Here is a 23681-nt window from a genome sequence, read left to right on the forward strand (position 1 = left end):
TGCCCATATACCATCATACATATCCACCATCCCATAGGCCCGTGCCCATATACCCATCATACATATCCTCCATCCCATAGTCGAGTGCCCATATACCCACACATCCTCCATCCCATAGTCCCATGCCCATATACCCATCATACATATTCGCCATCCCATAGTCGAGTGCCCATATACCCACACATCCTTCATCTCATAGTCCCGTGCCCATATACCCATCATACATATCCTCCATCCCATAATCCAGTGCCCATATACCCATCACACATCCTCCATCCCATAGTCAACCATAATGACATCATAATGAGTGGCGGGGCTTGCAACCTATGACTACATCAGCATCGCCATGGCAACCATTATGATATCATAATGAGGGGCGGGGCTTGACACTTTCCCCCCCCCCCCATTATGTAGATAGGGGCAAAATTGTTTGGTGAATTGGAACGCGCGGGGTTAAAATTTCGCCTCACAACATAGCCTAGGACACTCTCTGGGTCCAGACGTGTGACTGTGCCAAATTTTGTGGCTGTAGCTGGAACGGTGCGGATGCCTATCCCGGACATACATACGAGCTTTATATAATAGATAGTTAAAATGACGGTCTATTAGCCATCACAGGTGTATCATGTTTGCAGCCATGGGGGCCGTCAGCATGTCACCAACTACCAGGATAACTTGGTGGCACCTCATCAGTGCATTGCGTAAGGTGGGGTGGTCGATTGATGCAAGTATTGGAGCAAGTGGATTGACAGCAGTTTAAAGGAATTAAACATCAGCAATTGGCGCACGCTCTGGTCTCTGTTAGGTCACAGTCACACGCTCAGTAATTGGTCAATATTTCACATTAGTATCTGTAAGCCAAAACCAGGAGTGGGTGATAATCCAGAAGTGGGGATGTGTTTCTATTATACTTTTCCTCTGATTGTTCCACTCCTGATTTTGGCTTACAAATATGGGAGATAAAATACTGACCAGGAAACGCCAACACAGCCATTCACAATCATAATACGACACTGACTGGCAGGCCAAACAGACATGCATAAAGACTTCCTCATTTTAAGTGAAGAAAAAAAAAAAAAAAAAAACTGCCAAGACGGAGACTAATGTCTAAAGTAACTGTAGGCCTCAATAGTGAAAGGCTACAGCGGGGCATAGACTGGGTTACTATTGGAATCCTGGTTTGTTTGTTTTTTTTCTGCAACTCCAATGGGAGCCATGTGTGAATCTAACCTTACAGTGTATTAAATATATAGAACCAAATGGGCCCTGAACCTATTTTTGCTAGTACTGTGTAACAATTCTCACTTCAGTTGAGGATACATCATATATTACCTTTAGCACTTTTGACCGGACCCTCTTGAGGACTTGATCTCTTCCGTAGCACAGGAAGCTGTGGGTGTACAGGCGATAGGACTGGCCATATAGTCGCAGGTTTACCAAATTCTCCGGGTTGTCGATCTTGTCGGAGGTTTCAAAAGTAATTTGTGTTGATGCTCCACCAAGATCCATGGCTCCCAGTGTCCCTTTCTTTGGCCGGAGCCACTGTCCAATCCAGCTGTACTGCAGGACCAATGAAAAAAGGAGTGAGCTCACTGTACGTCTGAAGTGTATATCAGCAGAAACATGTTGAATGTACAGGGCCCCCCCCAACCATACAGGTTCACACCATTATAAATTGGGCCTATAGGCACGGAGCTACTTCCTCGAAATTATAAAAAAAAAATAAAAAAAAAAAATATATATATATATATATATATATATATATATTAAATACAGTTCTCTCACTATAGCCTAAATATTTGCAAGGGGTTGAAGCATCCATTGCTTCTCAGTAACAAAAAAGGTCTACGGTATGTTAAGTTGGTTACATATATACAGTGCCTTGCGAAAGTATTCGGCTCCCTGGAACTTTTCAACCTTTTCCCACATAGCATGCTTCAAACAAAGATGCCAAATGTAAATTTTTGGTGAAGAATCAACAAGTGGGACACAATTGTGAAGTTGAACAAAATTTATTGGTTATTTTACATTTTTGTGGAAAGTCAAAAACTGAAAAGTGGGACGTGCGATATTATTCGGCTCCTTTAATTTCAGTGCAGCAAACTCACTCCAGAAGTTCATTGCGAATCTCTGAATGATCCAATGTTGTCCTAAATGACTAATGATGATAAATTTAATCCACCTGTGTGTAATCAAGTCTCTGTATAAATGCACCTGCTCTGTGATAGTTTCAGGGTTCTGTTTGAAGCTCAGAGAGCATCATGAAGACCAAGGAACACAACAGGCAGGTCCGTGATACTGTTGTGGAGAAGTTTAAAGCCAGATTTGGATACAAAATGATTTCCAAAACTTTAAACATGTCAAGGAGCACTGTGCAAGTGATCATTTTGAAATGGAAGGAGTCTCATACCGCTGCAAATCTACCAAGACCCGGCCGTCCCTCTAAACTTTCATCTCAAACAAGGAGAAGACTGATCAGAGATGCAGACTAGAGGCCCATGATCAACTGTAGATCTCTGCAGTTCATCCAGACTGAGGTGGGACAGTCTGTCCATAGGACAACAATCAGTCCTAAACTGCACAAATCTGGCCTTTATGGAAGAGTGGCAAGAAGAAAGCCATTTCTCAAAGATACCCATAAAAATTGTCATTTAAAATTTGCAACAAGCCACTTGGGAGACACACCAAACATGTGGAAGAAGGTGCTCTGGTCAGATGAAACCAAAATCGAAGTTTTTGGTAACAATGCCAAATGATATGTTTGGCGTAAAGGCAACACAGCTCATCACCCTGAACGCACCATCCCCACTGTCAAACATGATGGTGGCAGCATCGTGGTTTGGGCCTGCTTTTCTTCAGCAGGGACAGGAAAGATGGTTAAAATTCATGGGAAGATGGATGGAGCCAAATACAGGACCATTCTTGAAGAAAACCTGTCTGAAAAAGACCTGAGATTAGGATGGAGATTGGTCTCCGAACAAGACAATGATCCCAAACATAAAGCAAAATCTACAATGGAATGGTTCACAAATATACATATCCAGGTGTTAGAATGGCCAAGTCAGTCCAGACCTGAATCCAATCGAGAATCTGTGGAAAGAGCTGAAAACTGCTGTTCAAATGATCTCCATCAAACCTCACTGAGCTCGAGCCGTTTACCAAGGCAGAATGGGCAAGAATTTCAGTCTCTCGACTACAAAACTGATAGAGACATACCCCAAGCGACTTGCAGCTGTAATCGCAGCAAAAGGTGGCGCAACAAAGCATTAAGTTAAAGGGGCAGAATAATATTGCACGCCCCACTTTTCAGTTTTTGAATTTCCACAAAAATTTAAAATAACCAATAAATTTTGTTCAACTTCACAATTGTGTTTCACTTGTTGATGATTCTTCACCAAAAATTTACATTTGGTATCTTTATGTTTGAAGCATGATATGTGGGAAAAGGTTGAAAAGATCCAGGGGGCCGAATACTTTCGTAAGGCACTGTAACATATGATCTTTTTGTAATCCATAAAAAAAAAAAAAAAACCCACAGTGCAGTTCCACATGGTAAAGTAAAAGCACCTGACGCCTTTCTCACATGTTACGCCTGTAGTCATAATAACAAAGGATCATGGAAACATTTGAGAAACATTAAAACCAATCCAGAAATGTATACAAGTATTTAAATATGTTGCATTGGCGATTGTACGTGCCAGAAGAGCCGTGTCTGGGAAAATTATAATGAAATTATTAAAATTATATTATTCAATAAATAGATCATTTTTGAGATTCATGCCATTGGGGTATCTTGTATCCAAAAATAATGCCTCCCTTATCAGAAGCTGTTTATGCGAGCTACCTCCTCTAAAAGGGCACTTAACTATTTCAATACCTACACTCATGATTAGTGATGGGCGAGCACTAAAATGCTCCTCGGGTGCTCGTTGCTCGAGTTGAGCAAATTGGAACGTTCGGGTGCTCGACTCGAGCGACGAGCCCAAAGTCAGACTATGGGAAAAACAGAGCATTTTTGCCGTTATCCCCCCCCGGGGGTCCTTTAAGGGTATAAAAAAAAAAAAAAAAAAAACACATTAGAAATCGATGGGAACAGTGCTCAAACAACATAGGAACATCATGGGGAATACCCCTGGAAGCATTTATGACTCCCAGTTCACAGCTGTGAACAATGTTGTCATAGTACTACGCCACTTTACAGGCGCACACTAAAAACATACAAAAACAAAATGGATTTTCCTGGAAAATGTTAAGGTTCATCCTTTCCAGGGTAATGATTTGTATGCAAGACAAAATAACCCAAAACAAAAATGTTCCTCCACCACTTGGGCTATGTTCACACGTAGCGTTTTTGATGCATTTTTTCAACTTTACCATTGCTTTCAACCAAGACAAATGCATTCACTGGGAAATGTCATGTTAACATTTTACAATCTTATTTGGCCATGTGGTATGAGACACATCCTGTTTCATTTATGAAGGAGGAACTGTGAAAGTCCGTCGATTTTTATAGGGTCAGTAGTCATCCCTCATTTTTCTTAGAGAGCCATAAGCCAGCTATGCATTGTTGTTCCCAATATTAAACAGTGGGTCCTATATACTGTGATTGCATATGCAGTGAGTGACAGGGCTGCCCAAAATTTGGACGCACCCCAACAACCCATTGAAAAAACGTCATAAAGGACCACATGCAACCAAAGTATTCATTTGGTACTCCCATACTGTTTGCTTATACACTGAATGCAAGGCCTGCCCTGCCCCAAAATTACATGCACCCCAATAACATTCGTAACAGACATCCTGGATGGCTACATGAAACCAAAGTTCCCATTATTATTTTATATTTTTTTTACTCCTATAGAGTTTGCCTATGCTTTGAATGCAAGGCCTGCCTTGCCCCAAAGACACACCACTCAATAACCCTTTGAACAGATGTACTGGATGGCCACATGAAACCAAAGTTCCCATTATTATGATTTTTGTACTCCCATAAAGTTTGTCCATGAAGCGAATGCAAGGCCTTCCCCAAATTTGCATGCACCCAAATCCCCCTTCGAATAAACATGGAGGGCCTCAAAAAAAAAAACAAAAAAAACAAAAAAAAAACCCCATTAAAAAGGAGCGGGTCTCCTATACTTCTAATGCCCATACACTTTAGTATAGGCTGACAAACATCAACATAGTGTGTAAACTTTTTTTATTTATTTATTTATTTTTTTTTAACGGGTATCAAACACCCTTGAAAATAATAACATGGCTTCCTACACAGTTGCTGCTGGGAAGGTGCAAGTTTTTAGCATAAATATGGCGGACGAGTCGTTGGATGAGTGATCAGGAAAAGGGGCATGGTGACGGCAGGAATGAGACTATACGGGATTATAAACAGGGGGTGCTATAGGAGGTATGAGATCCAGGATCCAGCCTACAATGATTAGTCGTTTACCCACCACCAATTACCAGAATGCATTTGATGTCCATCAGAAGAAAGGCGTAACAGATGCGCGCTAGAAGCTTGGCATAAAAGATGAGAAATAGGTTGCCAAAGACGAACGTGTCCGTATAAAAAGGGAATAGTGCAAGATGCTCGTGAGATGCTTATTTCTAGAAAGCAGCAGATCAGTGTTGGAGAAAAACCAAACAAACTGATGGATGCTTGGGAAATCTAAGTTTAAAGAGGAGTGCACCGACCATAACTATCAACACACCCGTGGCACAAGGTTATTCATCTTCACCCATACGTATTACCAAGAATATCCAAATTTCACAGCCAAAAACTATTAGCTCTGATATAACGAACACTGTTAAAGGAATGCCAATAAACGTAGTTATCCACGGCCCTGGGAAACCACCGATTTCCTCTTTACAAGAATATGGACGATGATGCAAAAGAGGAATAAACAGCTCCCATATCTACTCAGCACGAGACTTAGACACCTTTATTGCACACAAAGGCTCTAACCAACGTGTCATGGACACTTGTCACAAAGGAGGACAGTTCATCAGTAGGGCCCACTCCAAAAGAGTCTGCCTTTAGTCGGTCAAAAAACTACCATTAATAGTTTGCATCCAAGAGTCAGAGGAAGATATCGTGGAGCTTTTCTGTGTATGCGGTGCCTTGAAGAGCACCTGCTTGTTGAGTTACGGAGTTGCCGAGGTTGTGTTTGTAAGAAAGTTAGATGCAGTTGGTGCCTACAAAACACACAACAGATACCTAGATGGACAACCAATGAAAAGCAATCTTAGTTGAATGGTAGTGTGATAACATCAGACCATCCCATACTTCTAAGATTAAGTGACACCCCATCGAAGGAGGAAGGGGAATCTAGAAGAAAGACCACCACCTCCTCCAGTGTTGCTTCAAATCCTCCACCTGAAGTTGATCCTGATATGATCTTAAAAGAACTGTTTAATTCCTCAGGGTCATCAGCAGTCATCCAACCACCTGGATGACAATGAGGAAGAAGAGGAGGAAGAACAGGAGCTAGTTTCATGCGCTATAAACGGTACTACAAGCACAACTGTCACACCGTCTGTTCAGCGTGGATGGCCTGAGGACAATGAGGAGGAGGAGGACAGCATGCTAAGTCGTTCTCTTGGTGAGGACACGGAAGTCTTGCCTGTTAGCAGTTTGGCACGCATGGCTGAGTTTATGTTATGCTGCCTTTCCCGTGACTCTCGTGTTCTCAAAATTTTGGGTGACAGGCAATACTGATTGGTGACACTTCTAGACACACACTACAAAGAGAACTTTATATCTCTTATTCCAGAGGTAGACAGGTGTACTAAAATGTTGCAGTACCAGATGGCCCTTCTTGCGGAATTAAAAACATTCCCATCTGAAAACGCTGGGAGGTCACAGTTCGTTGGACAAATGAGTACAGGTGAGAGAACTCCAATTCAGCAGAGGCAGTGGAACACTGGCAAAGTTCTGGAACAGTTTTCTCAGACCCTCCCATCGGCATGGCTGTGAGGCGCGGGGTACTCTCACAAGGAGTGCAAAGTTTTGGAAGATGCTGAGGGAGTACCTTGCTGACCGTACCAACTTCCTCCGTGATTCCTCTGTGCCTTATAATTATTGGGTATCCAAGCTGGACACGTGGCATGAACTGGCTCTCTATCCTGCGCACGTGCGCTGTACTCACAATCTTGGAGCGCTCAGCGCCTCGCTCTCTGGCGGCAACTGGGCACACGGAGCCTCATTCTCTGGCAGTTCCGCTGTTCGTGGCGGGAGCTGACAGGAACAGTCCTTCGCGGCACCAGTGCTTTAAGGACGGAGCAAGCGGCTCAGCCTCCTACGCGATGCTTGTCCCCGCCAAAACTCTTTGCTGTCGTGTGCGCTCCTAGCCTCACCCACTGCCTCTAGGTCACTGGGTCTGTCTGCAGCAGTCCGTCACAGCACCAGCGCTTCGGGTGTGTAGCATGCTGCCCCCCGTTGCTGCTCACACGCTAACAGCGGGGACTCCTGCTTTGCGCGTTTTCCCCCCTCAGCTGCCGGCCGGCTTCCCTGTGAAAACACGCCCCCTCTTCCTGGGTCATGGGGTCTATCCAGTCCACTATTCCTTCCCCGGGAAAGAGGGGACGCAGCCTCGACAGTTCCAGACTCGGCGCAGCAAAGGTACCCGAAGCCTGGTTTTCCTCCTCCTTACATATCTGTCCAAACAGTTCTTTAATGCAAGCATAATAAAAAGACGTGATCCAATTTGAGTGTAAATTTTACATTACATCCAGAACAGTTTCACTTTGAAGGACTTTGTGGCTCACATCAATGCACAACATGATACTAGTCTCGTACTTCAAAGTTTCGGTGGTAAATCCTTGCCAGACAGATAGGTTGTGTGTGTTCTGACTTCTGTATCATCATTTGGGTGATAATTCATACCCATTTGCTTCATATTCATCTTCTTAAGCCTTCGGAATATAATGTAGAAGTGTAAGCAAGTTGGTGGCAACTCATTTGTGAAAGTAATTGCAATCTTATCTATTATCACAATTGCGTGTGTGGCTAACCACCTCATTGATCTTATTTAGTTGCTTTGGAAAGAAAAGAACAACTCCATCAAAACCACATGGTTTTCCTATTAATTCATCATGCTGGTAAAGTAGAGGTGACCTTAGGGATCTAGATTCCATCTGTGAACTGTAGTCAACATGGTACTGGGACAAGACCCACTGGTTTCTAGCAATCCGACATACATATTATATATATATTCCTGCCTGCCCACTGATACCTGGGGCTATGCATGTACGGTCAATATATGTAATAGGCAGCAGCAGACAGTAATGGACCCTTTTGATGTATGCAATGAAGTATGCCACATACAATGCCTGCCTGCTACCGAAAACTATATACCCACATGCACTCCCTGCCTACCTAGCACTGCAATCTATATACCCCATATATAGGCCGGATGACGCTGTGTGGCCAGCCAATCACTAATACCACAACCAAGTTGGCTGCGGCATTACAGTGCAGACAATCCCTGCATGTTAATTGGTGCTCTAAAGAGTGCAAAACTGTTATGATAGTCACCGGAGGAAAAAACAAAATACCAGCTAAGTCCAGAAAAACCAGAGAGGTTGGCAGCTATCGGATTGCAGACCCCTGAACCTATCCACAACAACTAGCAGTAGCCGTGGGGGGTTCCTACGGTGCCCTAGACCCCTCAATCACAGCCGGAGAACTATATAGCCTAAAGACAGAAAGGGGAAAAACTAAACTGCCCCAGAGCAGACCCCAAAGCAATAGGCAGCCCCCAACATATAATGACGGTGAAGCAAGATGAAAACACTAACACAGATAGAAAGATAGGTTGAGCAAATGATGGGGCCCAAGCTAACTACATATGACAGGATAGGAAAGCTGCTGTCTGCCATCCGCAAAAACCCTAAAAAAATTGAGCCAACCGACTGATAGGAAAAACAGGCCCTGAAGTCGCTAGGATTCAAAAGACTATACCAGAACTCAGGTATATTCTGAAGACAGAGCAAAATATCAACAGATCAGAGACAAAAATGGAGTTCAGCTCACCCCCGGCCGGGGATGGCAGAACTCCCAAAAAACAAGGTAAAACAAAAACAAAACTGAAGAGTACAAAGAAGAGCAGAAAAACTTAGCTTTGAGATGCAGGAATCAGACTGGTCTCCAAGAATCCAGCAGGAAAATCACCAGCAGGAAGAAGGGCGTCGGCAGCCTTATATCCAGTCCTCAATTCCAGCCACCCAGTCATCATCTAGCTGCCCAGGTGTTTGGTAATCAGCCTCACTACCTTCCTTCGCCAGAGGAGGGAGTTCATCAGACCTCAATGGTGAAGGGAAAAAATGAACTCACAACACAAAACACACAGGGCGGGGGACCCGAATTCCCCCCGAGCAAACCCGGAAATGCTTGGCGCTGGCTAAATACCATGAGTACAGTGATGCTCGGGCAAGTCCCGAGCATTACCGAGTATGCTCGCTCATCACTACTCATTAAATGCACCAGAATAAGGTTTCTATAATTTGCACAAGAGTATATTAATTTGGACTTCTATTTCACTATAAATCTGTCTCATTTACATCAAGAAGAATCTGTCAATTAGTTAAAGCCACTATAAAAGCGCATCCCTTGATCCAGCAGACCCAAGACTTATGTGCATTATATTGACAATCCACTATTATAAGCGAGAACTGTGTAATGCTGAATTTGTCCTGTGGTGTTGCTGTAGAGAAAACTAAATTATTGTCAGGTTTCCTCACGGTCGATCACTTGTCTAAAAAAGGGATTTCCAAAGCAGAAAAAAATAAAGATATACATTAACCTTAATTCTATGGACAAGCTGTATGAGTTTGTCTACTTATTCAGACCCTATAATTCTCGATTCAGGTAATATATTTTATAATGTTATACATGTATAAAGCATACACACACAGTTTATCATCCCCTCATATTAGGCATGTATAAACATAAAATGTCCCTTCTCCCACAAACAGCGGCAGCCCCCAGGTATAAAACCGAAAAACAAGGATTTAATGATGCAAGCATAATATCACATAAATGACCCGATCCACAGGGATATCCAAGGGATACACATACTTATCACTCAGAAAGGAAATACAGACTTTCCTGTTTTGAGACCTCTGTAGCTTTATACATGGTTTACGTGCCAAAAGTAATATACAGGTTCCAACCAGTCGTCCAGGTTACTGCAGTTTTTCACATGACATTGTAAAGATGTTTAGAATTCAGAGGTTACAGGTGGATCCAGAAATATTTGGTGACAGAACTTTTGCGATTTGGGCTCTACATGACTTATTTAAAATAAAACAACCGAGATGCAATTGAAGTGGAGACTTTCAGGTTCAACTAAAGGGGCTGAACAAAAATATCCTGTGAAACGTTTAGGAATTGCAACCGCTTTCTACAAAGCCTCCTCATTTCAGGGGCTCAAACGTAATTAGACAGGTTAAATTTATAAATAAAATGTTAGTTTTTAATACGGTAGTTTGTAGAAAATCCTTTGCAGTTAATGACTGCTTCCAGACTTCAGGCAATGGATGTCACTATACGCTGGGTTTCCTCCTTTGCAATGTTTGCCGGCCTTTACTGCAGCTGACTTCAGTTGTTTGTGGGTCTTTCTGCCTTAAGTTTTGTCTTAAAAAAGGGTTCTACAGTCTAAAAAAAAAAAAAAATATGACAAGTCACTGTATGTGACTGCAGACTGACAAATCCTGTGGGGGCATGTAGTGCTGTTATTATGCCATATACATACTCACGGCCAGAATCCAACTAGACTGTTTCTGGTTTTGTGCAATACATGTGTATTGAGTGTGCTGGAAACAGTCTAGTTTGGTTCTGGCAGGGAGTATGCATATCACATACTTGTTCTGTCCCCGCATGAGGCGAATGAAGATGTGGCTGGTGAATAGGGGCTGGGAGAGGTCCTACCTTTGTTTCCTTAATGCAGGGCAGACAGGACCATGTTGCTCAGTGTCCGGAGAGATGATGCACATTTACTGTCACTGTAGTATTGAATGTCGTCTATGTTGGTATCCAGCTCATGCTGTATAAAAGTCTCTGAATCCTACTGCAAGCACGGTCCCACAGAGTTCAAGCCTGGGAATAGTGTGGTCAGGCTTGGGAGCCAACTTAGCCTTGCTGAAAACGAACCCAACGTGATCTTGATTGTCGGTCCCGTCATTTTCAGATAGGCAACGGCTGCAATGGCCTCCATGGATGCATCCGAGAACACATGGAGTTCCATCCTAGTGCTAGCAGCGAGGTTCTGGCGTAGCATCTCAGTATGTGGATCTCATCCAAGGTACACAACACTGCTTCCAGGTTTCCCATTTTGGTTCCTTATCAGGAGGGAGTGGGGCATCCTAGTCCTTGACGGTTTCGGAAAGCTGTCTCAGAAGGGATTTACCTTGTATAGTTATTGGTGCTACGAATCCCAGTGGATCGTATAAGCTATTCACCACATTTAGTAAATGGTTTGTCTGCATAGTTGATTTGGAAACTTAAGGCGTCGGCTGACAGGTTCCACCTCAAGCCTAAAGGCCCCGTCACACACAGCGAAATCGCTGATTTTGTGACGCATCAGCAATCTTGCCAGCAATATCGCTGTGTGTGACATGTATCAGTGACCGCCCCCCCCGCCAGGTATCGCTGATCGTGCAGGAGTGTCCTGGGCCATTTTTTGATCGTTGGTCTCCCGCTGGCCTGCGCGCATCGCTGCGTGTGGCAGCGGGAGAACAACGATCAACGAGCTCTCAGCGCTGTAAGCAGACGCTGGGAGCTGGTATCCAAGGTAAATATTAGTTAACTAAGAGCGCGTCACTTAGTTACCCACTGTGTACCTTGGATACTAGCTCCCAGTGCGAGCACGTAGGTATCCAAAAGGTACACACCAGGTAACTAAGCCACGCGCGAGCTTAGCTACCCGATATTTACCTTGGATACCTGCGTGCTCGCGCTGGGAGCTGGTATCCAAGGTAAACAGCGGGTAACTAAGTGACGCGCACGCCTACTTACCCGATATTTACCTTGGCTACCAGCCTCCTCGCTGGTCCTGATCGCTGGTGAGATCTGCCTGTTTGACAGCTCACCAGCGATCATGTAGCAAGGCAAGGTCGTATCGTTGTCGGGATCGCTAGTGCATCGTTTAGTGTAACAGGACCCTAAGCTTCTCTGCACAGGCGGACAGTCTGGTCCCAGGTCTAGGTCCTTGAATCCTGGTGCATGGTCACGACTCAAAGGCTCTCATGACAGCCAGGCTGTTTGCACAAAATTTCTTCAATCTAAGCTTAGCTCGGTACAGCATACCTTGAGTCCTCTTGAGTAGGTCGATCGCCGCTTCTTCTGTGGGTAGAGATTTTAGTCCATCATCTACGTAGAATTCTCGTTCTACAAAGTCTCTGGCGTCTCTTCCATATTCAGACTCTCCTTCTTGTGCGGTTCTTTGCAGGCCATAGGTTGCCACTACAGGGGGAAGGGCTGTTCCCGAATACGTGCACCCTCATGCGATACTCCACCATCACTTTGCTGGGTTCATTGTCCTTGCACCACAGGAGCCTGAGGAAATGCCTATGATCCTCTGACTATGAAACAGTGGAACATCTGTTCAATATCAGCAGTGATGGCGATGGGCTATTTCCGGAACCTCATCAACACTCCTACTAGGTTGTTTGTAAGATTAGGACCCGTGAGGAGAATATCGTTGAGACACACGCCTTGATGTTTGGCGCTTGAATCAAAGCCAACTCTAATTTGCTTAGGTTTCCGTGGGCAATATACTCCGAATGAGGGTAGGTACCAGCACTCCTTGTTTTCCTTTAAGGGAGGAGCTGGCTCCGCATGGTTATTATGGAATATCTTGCTCATAAAGGTGACAATGTGTTCTTTCATCTCCGGTTTGTTGCCAAGTGTGCGCTGGAGAGAATTGAATCTGGACAAGGCTTGTTCACGATTGTTCGGGAGTCTTAGGCCGGTTTCACATTAGCGCATTTTATGCGCACGCACGGCCGGGGGTAGCTCCGCCCCCGATCCGGCTCTCTGCCCGGCGTGCCCGCCCCTTTCCTGTAGCGCCGCCTCCTAGCGGACAGCGGCGCCTGCGATCGGCGCACCCTATCTTTAGCATAGGGTGCGCAGATCGTGCGCTAGTTGCGCTTTGACCTGCGCTGCGCAATTTTGACGGTGCGCCGTGCGCGCCAAAATCCGAAAAGTTCGATTTTGGCGCGCACGGCGCACCGTCAAAATTGCGCAGCGCAGGTCAAAGCGCAACTAGCGCACGACCTGCGCACGATCTGCGCACCCTATGCTAAAGATAGGGTGCGCCGATCGCAGGCGCCGCTGTCCGCTAGGAGGCGGCGCTACAGGCAAGGGGCGGGCACGCCGGGCAGAGAGCCGGATCGGGGGCGGAGCTACCCCCGGCCGTGCGTGCGCATAAAATGCGCTAATGGGAAACCGGCCTTACCCTGGTAGCTCGGAAGGGTAGGGGAAAAACCCAGTGATGAGATCCTTAAGGACGAGACTAATCGTCCATTATCCCGACAAATTCCTTGTCTTCCATTGACGGGGCTACTTTGTTTTCATCCTTAGTTGTACAAAACACCATTCTTCCCAAGTCGTCTGCATAGGCAGAAGGAATGGCATCAGGCAGCTGTACGGAATCTGGAGGCTTCTCTTTCACCTCATAGTGAAGAGGGCATGGTTTGCAGAAAGTAGCTAGTCTGTCTCAGCGTACGTAGGTCTTAAAAGGAGTTGACTCTTGTTCGGTCCAAGCACACATTTCCTATGATTACCCACCCCAAGTTGAGTCTCTGTAGGGGGCATAGTCCGGACCATTGCACTGTTGGCGGACCTTATGTATCCTTAAATTGTCTCTGCCGAGCAGAAGTAGGAATTCAGCATCTGTGTCCATAGGTGGGATAACGCTAACTAGGTGCCTTAGGTGTGGTTGGTGGAACTCAGCTTCTGGGGTAGGAATCTCATCCCTTGGCTGGGTATTTGATCACATTCTATTAGCGTAGGTAGGGGTATTTCTACGCCTCCGTTGATAGGAGAAGCAATGAAACCTTGTGCCCTCCTGCCGCTAGTCTCTATGCGGCCTGAGGAAGTATTCAGAGTATAGGGCATTGCTGGTCCGTTGATTCCAAAGGCTTCAAAAGAACTTAGGTCCAGCTAGGGATGGATTGCTCTGATCGTCAACTATGGCATACATTTTTATTGCCTTCTCTGGTTGCCCTTCTGGAAAAACTCTGATTAGGCATATCGTAGCAACGCACTTATCACTTTCTCTCCCCACATACCTTCGAGCATGAGCAGGAGACAGCCATGGTAGACTTGGCGCTGTTCTGTGGCTCCCCGCCATGGCTTGTAACCAGGGCCAGACTGGCCATCAGGTATTTCTGGCAAAGGCCAGAACGGCCGGTCCCTGTAGAGGGCCGCTCGATCAGTCGCCCCCTTCATGCTGTCATGCGAATCAGTGCCGCCGCGCTAGACAGGATGAAGTTGGTGGCCATGCTCTGATGTCCGGACTCCTGATCAGGAGGCAGGAGCTACAGTGAGGTAACAGAGACAAGGCAGGGGGAGGGAGAGGTTTTCTGTGCTGCTCCAGCCTGGCCTCACTGCAGCTCATGATCAGGACATCGGACCACCCACTTCCTCTTGTCAGTGGGGCCAGAAGGGATTTAGCAGCATGTGAGGGTGCACAGAGTTATACTGAGGAGCAAAGACGCTAAGAGGCAAGCATTAACAGAATTAAGAAAAAAAAAAAAAGCTATGTCCACTCTGCTAACATGCCACTTACTCAAAAGAAAAATCACCATTTTTGTGGTGAACTATAAGTCCCAGCATGCCATAGGAGCTGCAGTACATGCTGGGAGTTATAGTTCTCCTCAAAGGCGCAAGGAAATAGTCAACCATGCAGTGGCATAACTACAATACACACACGCGGCTCCGCTCCATACACACATGGCTTCCTCCATCCGCTCTCACTGATGGACAATTTTCTTCCTACGAGCTGCTGAGCTCCTGATTGGCTGTAGCACCATTGACGTGACATCAGTACTGTAGACACTGGATCTGCGCAGTGTGAATAAAGCACAGGTTGTTTTTCAAACAAACATGGGGGTAGTGCCATGTGTTGTTTTATCAGATAGAATAACGCTGGGTTGACTTCTAAGGGGCAGAGCAGTTCAGCAATAATTTTCTCATGCCAAATCGGCATGAGAGAACAATGGCAGCATGCTATGATTGACAGCGCTCTGCTCACTCACACCTTTACAAGCCTATGGGTCTTAGTGAACTGAGTGAAACATCACACTGCACTCGGATGTCACCCCAGTGCAGTCCGATATACACAGAGTCAGGCCATGGAAGAGACAAAGAAATTTCCTTCATCTCCTCCGCTTCTGTGCTGTGAGGCCTGAGTATCAGAGTACAGAGCACTGACGCTCAGATCACGCTCGCAGCAGAGCCGGAGCCAAGTATCATTAGCATATTGCATCCGATGCTATACGCTTGTATGACTCCAGCCTTGGGCTCTGCGTCCACAATGAGATTTTGGCGCTACATATTTTTGTTGCCTCTGCGTCTTACAGTTCAGCAATGTGGATGGGATTTACCGTATAAAAACCTCCTGCCCACTGGGCTCTTTTATGCAGTGTAATCTGACCTTGGGTGCATGCTTCAAATTCACAACATGTCAATTTTTCTTGCAGATATGCTAAATTTTCTGTCCACATTCTACACATAGAAGCAAAATATAGGTAATGTGGTCACTTTGGACCAAGCCATAGCACTATGGAGAGCGCAGCATCATCTTTATTATCTATATAATGAAGATAATAAGCTCTGGGTGTAAAGTAGCAACTAAGGCTGGAATCACACGAGCGTACAACATCAGATACGAGAGCACTGGATGTGATATGCCAATGACCATCTCCAGCTCTGCTGCAAGCATGAAGTGAATGTCAGTGCGCTGTGCTCCGAGCCTCTCGCATGACAGGATCAGAGCAAGGCTGCGGAGGAGGAGGAGTAATTTCTCCATCTTCTCCATTACCAGTCTCTGTGTATATCGGACTGCACTGGGGTGACATCTGAGTGCAGTCCGATGTTTCACATGCATCTGTAGGGAAGTTGGACTTACGGACAGACTTGCCTGTAGTGAGAGGCAGAGGTGTAGTGCAGTGTAGGTCTGAAACCACTGAGATAAAGAGAAAAGGGTGCAGCATGATAGTTTGACCATTAGAGGGCAGTGGAGAGTGAAAGAGTGGGACTGAATAACTGCCATAGTTTCTCTGACCAATCAGGTGATAGTGGGTGGAGTTACCAGGACTGGGAGTATAAAAGGCTAAGGGAAGGTTCTGGAAGGGTCAGTCAGCGAGGAGAGCACACTAGAGAGGAAGTTCTGCTGCGGAGATAGAGACAGTAGAAAGGCTCCAGAGAGGACTGACAGTTGAGGCGGTCACGGGGGGTGGCCCAGAGGACGGTAGCCACAGACGAAGACGGCCTGTGGGTATTGAACAGATGGTGTACTCAGACTGGTGAAGCGCTGTGGTGGATGGGCCTAGGGCAGCCACAGTGAAAAGAGGCACAGAGGACTCCACGATTATAGTAACAAAGGAAGCGAAGGTACCCGGGTCTGTGTACAAGAGAAGTGTAAAGTTGCTGTGGTGAATTGCGGTGGTCGTCAGAAAGACGGCCAATAAAAACGGATCTGTTGAATACAAATTCTGTCTCAGTCTCGTGTTTGCAGGCGGCAAGAAGTGGGTCACCCTCCCCCAGTCGGTTACCCTACCTACACATCCATAGACTTGTGTGGGTGTGAGTCAAGTGTCGCTGACAAAGTCAGCATGCCACTATTCTCTCATGCCGAATCGACATGAGAAAATCACAGACCTGAGCTGCCCCACAGAGTAACACTGGTCCGAGTGTTATGCTACATTTTATCACATAGCACTCAGCAGTGTTATACACTCGTGTGACCTCGGCCATAGAGCAATAAATAGAACTGATTTGTAATAATGGGCTGTCTGTGACTGTATGTTAATAGTCATATTACACTCGCCTCACGTCTTGTAATCTACATGTGCAAAAATATATTATATATTTACCATGCGACAAGTGGGCCTGTGTACCTTCAAATGACAGGGCTGAATTTTAGTCCCAGTCTGGCCCTGCTTGTAGCCGGACTACAGGTAATTGCGACTGCTGGAGGCTGAGGTTGGATGCAAAGTTTGTCACTATGACACGCTTACACTTAATGGCAGATTTGCAGTCCTTGGCCATGTGTTCTAATGAGGCATAGCACTTGAAACATACCCCACGTTCACTGAGGATCTTCTTGCGCTCCTGCATGGTTCTGGACCTGAAGCCTCTACATTTGTTCAACGAGTGTGGTTTTTTTGTGAGTGGGACACTCACGATTGAGAGACTTATCCCTCAACGGAATAGTGTACTTTTTAATCGGCAGATACTGCAGGTGGTGGCAGGTTAGTCTTTCTGACGCTTACACTATTTCTCAAGTCCTTGCATCTATGAGACGCTTTCATACCTTGATGACGGTGTTTCTGGAGCTGTAGTGTTAGACTCCAGGAAGTCTAGGCTAGGGGCGTTCCTCATTTGGGCCTGTTCGTCAAACTTGCAGAACTGAGTGAACGGAGGAAAGGTGACATCATGTGACCTTTTGCACCTGGAACCGCATACTGCCCACTTCTCTTGCAGACTATGCAGCAGCTTTGAGACGATTGGGTTCACCCCATGGGCAGTGTCCAGGTAGCATAATCCAGACAGACGAGGGTCTCTTTTTTCAAGTTCCAGCTCCATAAGCAGATCACTCAAGTCCAGAAGCTTGTGGGCTTCCTTAAGGTTGATCCTTCGAACGTTCTGCAGTCTCTTGAATAGGGACTTTTCTATGGCTTCAGTGCTGCCATAGTCGAGTCTCAGCCAGGCAGCAGCGAGACCTGCTTCAGCTTGCACCACGTAGATGGTCCAAAGACTCTTAATATGGTTTGTGGAGTCAGGACCCAACCATTTAACCATAGGGTCGAGCTCCTGTTCCGCAGATAGGTTGAGGTCAGCAATGGCGGCCTTGAAGCTTGCTTTCCAGGCTCTGTAGTTCTCTGCACAGTCGTCAAACTTTGAGAGGCTGGTGCTGATTAGCTCTTTGCTCACCATAAACCTGGCAAACTTGTACATGTCTGATCCTTCACTCCTTGCTACAGTGTTAGCTTATGGTGCCCCTCGGGCGTATAAGCTGTGTGGCGTGGAAGGGTGAATTGTTCCCAGGTAGAATGATGTTGCTGCAGGGTTGAGCTGTGGTTTACCCTCTGGAGATTTCGATAACTGCAGCTTGAACTGTGGAGATGGACTGGAATGCGTCTTGTGGTCATCTTGTGATTGCTGCTCCTGAGGGGACACATTATGGCGTTGGTCTTGGGTTTCTTCAGATGCTGTGTGTAACACTGACCCCGTAAGTTGGGCTAACTTGGATATTTCCACATTGCTGGGTTGAACGTCGCTGGAGAAGGTGTGTACTGCAGATATCTGTTTCTGCTCGTAATTGCTGGTACGAACAGCTGGGTCATCTTCCAGTGGTGGTAGGCAAATCAGGTCAAGGTTTTGCTTCAATGCTTGCTCGAATATTTTTACTTCAGCTAATGCGATTTTTTTCCTCGGCTTCTGCTTGAAGAATCTTTGCTTGGGCCTTGGCTTCTGCCTGAAGAATCTTTGCTTGGGCCTCGGCTTCTGCCCTCTGCCTTCTGCTTTCTTTTCTGTGTTGGAGCGTCTTAGTTTGGATCGCTCTGCGTTTAAACGGGACTCTAGGGTTCTGTCGCTGAGGGTTGAAGTTCTTGAGCAGCATGATTTGTATGACCGAGAAGAGTGCTTGGATGAACCTGACCTGTGAGATTAGCTTCTTGCAGATAAGCGATACGGAGCCCCACTTTATCTTTGGCGTCTTGCACAGCGGCATCCCTTTCTCTGTTTGTGGAATCTACTTTGCTTAACCCTGATGAGGCGTCGTCAATATTAGAGCCTTTTAGGAATGGCAACGTACCTTGCGGACAGTGTCTTGTATCTTCTGTGGGCTGCGTCTAGCCGTTTTATAGTGTCCTGTAGAATCGCTGCATCATTTTTGTGGCGTTGGATGCTTGACATGAGGGAGGTGACTTGTTCCCATAGGTCATCCAGGTTGTCATTGAACTCATCCTTTGTATTGTGATAGTTTGATAGTCTTTATGGTTGGTTTGACAGAGCGTTTTTGTCAAACGACTTGGTCTCTGGAAGCGTGGTTTATGCTCCCTGGTCTACACAATGGACAGTGTCGGGTTGTATTTGCTCTGCTTCAGCAGTGGGAGACTGTGCAGGGTCTTTTTTGGCCATTTTGCTTTAGGGAGCAATGTCTCTTTAAGAAACTGAACTTTTGAACTGGAGGCTGGAAAATCGCAGTGCAGCTTAGTTAAGATGTTCTGACAAGATTCCCAAGGTGTTTTTGGAGAATTGTGGGGCTTTGTAGTCTGACAATCTGCAGTGATGTTTTATAATATGCAGAGAGTCTATACACAATGCGGTCTGGGGTGACGCTGTAGACAGTTTCTTAGCAGAGCAGGGCTGCAGTATGTGAGCAGGCAGAGCGCAGGCATGTGGATAGGGAAATAAGGGTAATTCTGGCCGGACTTCAAGGCAATTTTTCGACTCTTCTGTCCCCGCATGAGGCGAATGAAGATGTGGCTGGTGAATACAAGCTGGGAGAGGTCCTACCTTCGTTTCCTTAATGCAGGGAAGACAGGACCATGTTGCTCAGTGTCCTGAGAGATGATGCACACCAGGGATTGTACAGTCCAGACTTATTTAATTGGAATTCTGGACATACAGCGTATGATTGGTAATACAATAAGTTCTCCAGATTTGCAGAGTGTTAAAGTGGTCAAAAAACTGATGCCTTTCACAGCTCGGTACAAGCATGTCTCTCCCAGAGATAGTGAAACTAACAATGGATGGAAGGAGGAAGAGGAGGAGAGCCGAACTTTGAACTGGAAGTGGAAGGCATGCATAAGGATTAATTAGCTGCAGGCTGCCATACAGAAAATAGACCAGCAGGTGGCAGCAGAGCAAATGCAAGACAATTATGTACAGAATGTGTAAAACCCCCTTTAGTTGTGCTTCTATGGTTTCTATAGATTATTTACAGAGATATCGCTAGCGATATCGCTATAACGTCACCGATTTTGTGACGTTACAGCGATATCGCTAGCGATAGCGCTATGTGTGATACTTACCTCCGACCGGCTCCCCCGCTGGCTATCGCTGATCACGCGAGAATGTCCGGATCCATTTCTCGTCGTCAGCTTCCTGCTGGGCTTTCTGCTGTGACGACGAGCGACGCGTGGAGGCGGGCGGGAGGACGTCAGGATCGCTGTGTGTGAAAGGTGAGTATCGTGCGCTGCGTCGCTGCTGCATCGCTGCGAGGTCTGCCTGTGTGATAGCTCACTAGAGATCATTTAGCGATGCACCAGCGATCCTGACCGGATCGGATCGCTGGTGCATCGCTGGTGCATCGCTAAATGTAAAGGGGCCTTTAGATGGAACAGCACAATGCTTCTAGTTAACCGACAGCCTTTCCCAGCATGGACTCTGGCATATCACAGAACAGTGCGTGCACTGGGAGGATTCACAATTCTGCACTAATTTTAGATCAGACAAACCCTAGGCCTTTTTGAGTACCCAAGTATGACAAATATGGGGGGCCCTTTAATCGCAGCTTACAATCCACCTTCAGCATGTGCAGCTGTAAGATGACACCTAGCTCAGCAAGTGGTTCAGCCACACCAGCTAGTATCCAAGCTCATACAGGGTGAGCCCAAGCTGTGTATCTGTTTCCCCCAGATAGATAGGATTTCATAAGGAAAATATGAAGTTCTTTTTCTACCTAGACACACAATTGCACTTTCGAGATCTCTGGAATGGGCCAAACGCGTACATGCATACACACACACAGTGGAATCTGAGATGTATATACCATATGATTACTAGGAGTTCCCCAATGAATAACCTAATAATGGAAGCAGCAGCGGGCTCATCTGTCTCGTCAATCCACTGCATAATTGTCCTGACAACTGGAGGAAGCAAGCGTGATTCCCCTTGTTGTTATCCGTGACACCAAGCTGTTTTATAGAATATACCAAACTGTTGATTTGGCCACTCCTAACATTTCTGCTCTGATGGATTTTTTTTCAGGCCTAACAATCCTCTGTTTCCCCATTGAGAGCCTTTGGGTTCACAGGAACAGCTTCCAAATGCCTCATCTGGAACCATCTCCAGATCTTTTATTATATACATTTTAAAAAGGAGCAATTCCTAAACCCTTATTGAAATTAGGATGTGAATACTCTCACAGAGTCTGCACTTTAACCCCTTTCCGTCATCTGGTGTATAATTACGCCGATGTCGGACTCCCTCCCTTTGATGTGGGCTCCGGTGGTGAGCCCACATCTTTCCCGGAACACGTCAGCTGTTTTGAACAGCTGACATGTGCCCATAATAGCCATGGGTGTAATCGCAATCCACCCGTGTCCACTAACCAGTTAAATGCTGCTGTAAAAAGCAGACAGCGGCATTTAACAAGCGCTTCCAGCAATTGCACCGGAAATAAGCACACCGCTGATGCGCGTCACGTGATCGCGGCTCACTGGTGTTTTGGTATGATAACCTGAGGTCTCCTGGAGACCTCTATGGTTGTCCGTGCCGGCTTGCTGTGAGCACCACCCAGTGGTCAGCGCTCATAGCAAGTGAGTAAATCTGCTATACAGAGGCGATCTGATAATAGTCTCTATGCAGCAGAGCCGATCGGGCCATGGCAGCTTCTAGTCTCCTACGGACTAAAAGTTCAAATCACCCCCCCTTTTGCCCCCATTCAAAATAAAACAAATAAAATCAAAACATACACATTTGGTATCGCCGCACTTAGAATCACCCGTTAAAAAAAAAAAAAAAAAAAAAAAAAGAATTAACCAAATTGCTAAATGGCATAGAGAGACCAAAGTAAAAAAAATGCCAGAATTACTTTTTTTGGTCGCCGTGACATTGCATTAAAATGCAATAAAGGGCAATCAAAAGATCGTATCTGCACCAAAATGGTATCAATAAAAACGTCAGCTCGGCACGCAAAAAATAAGACCTCGCACAACCAGAGATCGAGAAAAATGTAGACGCTACGGGTATTGGAATATGGCACAATTTTATTTTTATACAAAGTTTGGAATTTTTTTTTCACAATTTAGAGAAAAAAAAAAAAAGAACCAAGACATGTTTGGTGTCTATGAACTCGTAATGACCTGGAAAATCATCATGGCAGGTTAGTTTTAGCAGTTAGTGAACCTAGTTAAAAAGCTAAACAAATCACAAGTTGTTATTGTACTTTTTTGCAAATTCTCCGCACTTGAATTTTTTTCCCCCCATTTTCTAGTACATGACATGGTAAAACCAATGGTGTCGTTCAAAAGTACAACTCGACCCGCAAAAAAAAAAAACACAACACACAAGCCCTCACACAGCCTTATTGATGTTGATGGAAAAAAAAAAAAATTATGGCTCTAGGAAGAAGGGGAGCGAAAAACGAAAACTTGATTATATAACTATGTTGAATATATTTGGTAAACAGTCAATATGCCTAAACTTGTGTCAATGTCCAAATATTTCTGAACTCAACTGCACAAAAGCTGAAAAACAAATGTAGCATTTATAAAGAAGGCAATATAATTTATTAAAGGGTTATTCAAAATAAAATTATCCATTGGCCACAGAATGTGGGTTAAATTGCTGATCACTCAGAACCCAAACAAGCCTGAGATCAGAGCTTTACGCTTGGTTGCCCTGTCCTGCATAGAGTGTAGGTTCATATGCTTGGCTTACATTCCATTGATTGTTAATGGAACTGCATGCCAAGTACAGTGCTCAGCCATTTCCTTCAGAGTCAGGGCCGCCATCAGGGCATTACTGCGTGGAGGGAACTTCGTCGCAGGAGCGTGGCAGGTAAGAAGAATGCGTTTTTATTTTTATTGAAAGCGGCAATCCGGGGGCCCAGGGCAGAATGCGAGACACAGGAGGGGGCAGGATGGATATGACGTAGACAGATGTGGCAGGATTTGGAGTATTGTGTGCAATTTTGGACGCCGGTGCTCAAGAAAGACATTACTGAACTTGAAAGGGTTCAAAGGCGGGCTACTAAAATGATAAATGGAGTTGGTTCACTACAATACCCAGAAAGGTTATCAAAATTAGGTCTATTTACTCTAGAAAAGAGAAGACTTAGGGGAGACTTAATATATATGTACAAGTATATCAGAGGGCAATACAGAGATCTCTCCAATGAACTGTTTGTACTAAGGACTGTAACAAGAACAAGGGGGCATTCTCTTCGTTTGGAGGAAAGACCATTTCTGCATCAGCATAGAAGAGGGTTCTTCAAGGTAAGAGCAGTGAGGCTCTGGAATTCTCTTCCTGAGGAAGTGGTGATGGCCAACTCACTGAATGAATTTAAGAAAGGAATGGATGCTTTTCTTGTGAGTAACAGTATAGAAGGTTACAAATAACAGATTATAGGTAGATTGTTGACCCAGCTTAGGGGGAAGGAATTTTTTTCCCTATGGAGAAAATTGGCTTCTACTCTGTGGGTTTTTTGCCTTCCCTAGGATCAACAATG

The 23681-nt window shown here is 45.4% G+C and overlaps 1 protein-coding gene across 2 annotated transcripts in view; it reads right to left on the bottom strand.

Moving 5' to 3' along the window:
• Positions 1 to 23681, bottom strand: part of ENTPD2 (ectonucleoside triphosphate diphosphohydrolase 2) — a 98643-nt gene that overhangs the window by 12311 nt on the left and 62651 nt on the right. For both annotated transcript variants that reach the window (XM_073556036.1, XM_073556037.1), the window contains exon 5: positions 1333 to 1560. In XM_073556036.1, coding sequence (XP_073412137.1) covers positions 1333 to 1560 — 228 coding nt within the window. The remainder of the gene's footprint in view (positions 1 to 1332; positions 1561 to 23681) is intronic.

Source organism: Dendrobates tinctorius, unplaced genomic scaffold (assembly GCF_039654945.1).
Source record: "Dendrobates tinctorius isolate UK_male_01 unplaced genomic scaffold, ASM3965494v1 ptg000231l, whole genome shotgun sequence".
Taxonomy (NCBI): Eukaryota; Metazoa; Chordata; class Amphibia; order Anura; family Dendrobatidae; genus Dendrobates; species Dendrobates tinctorius.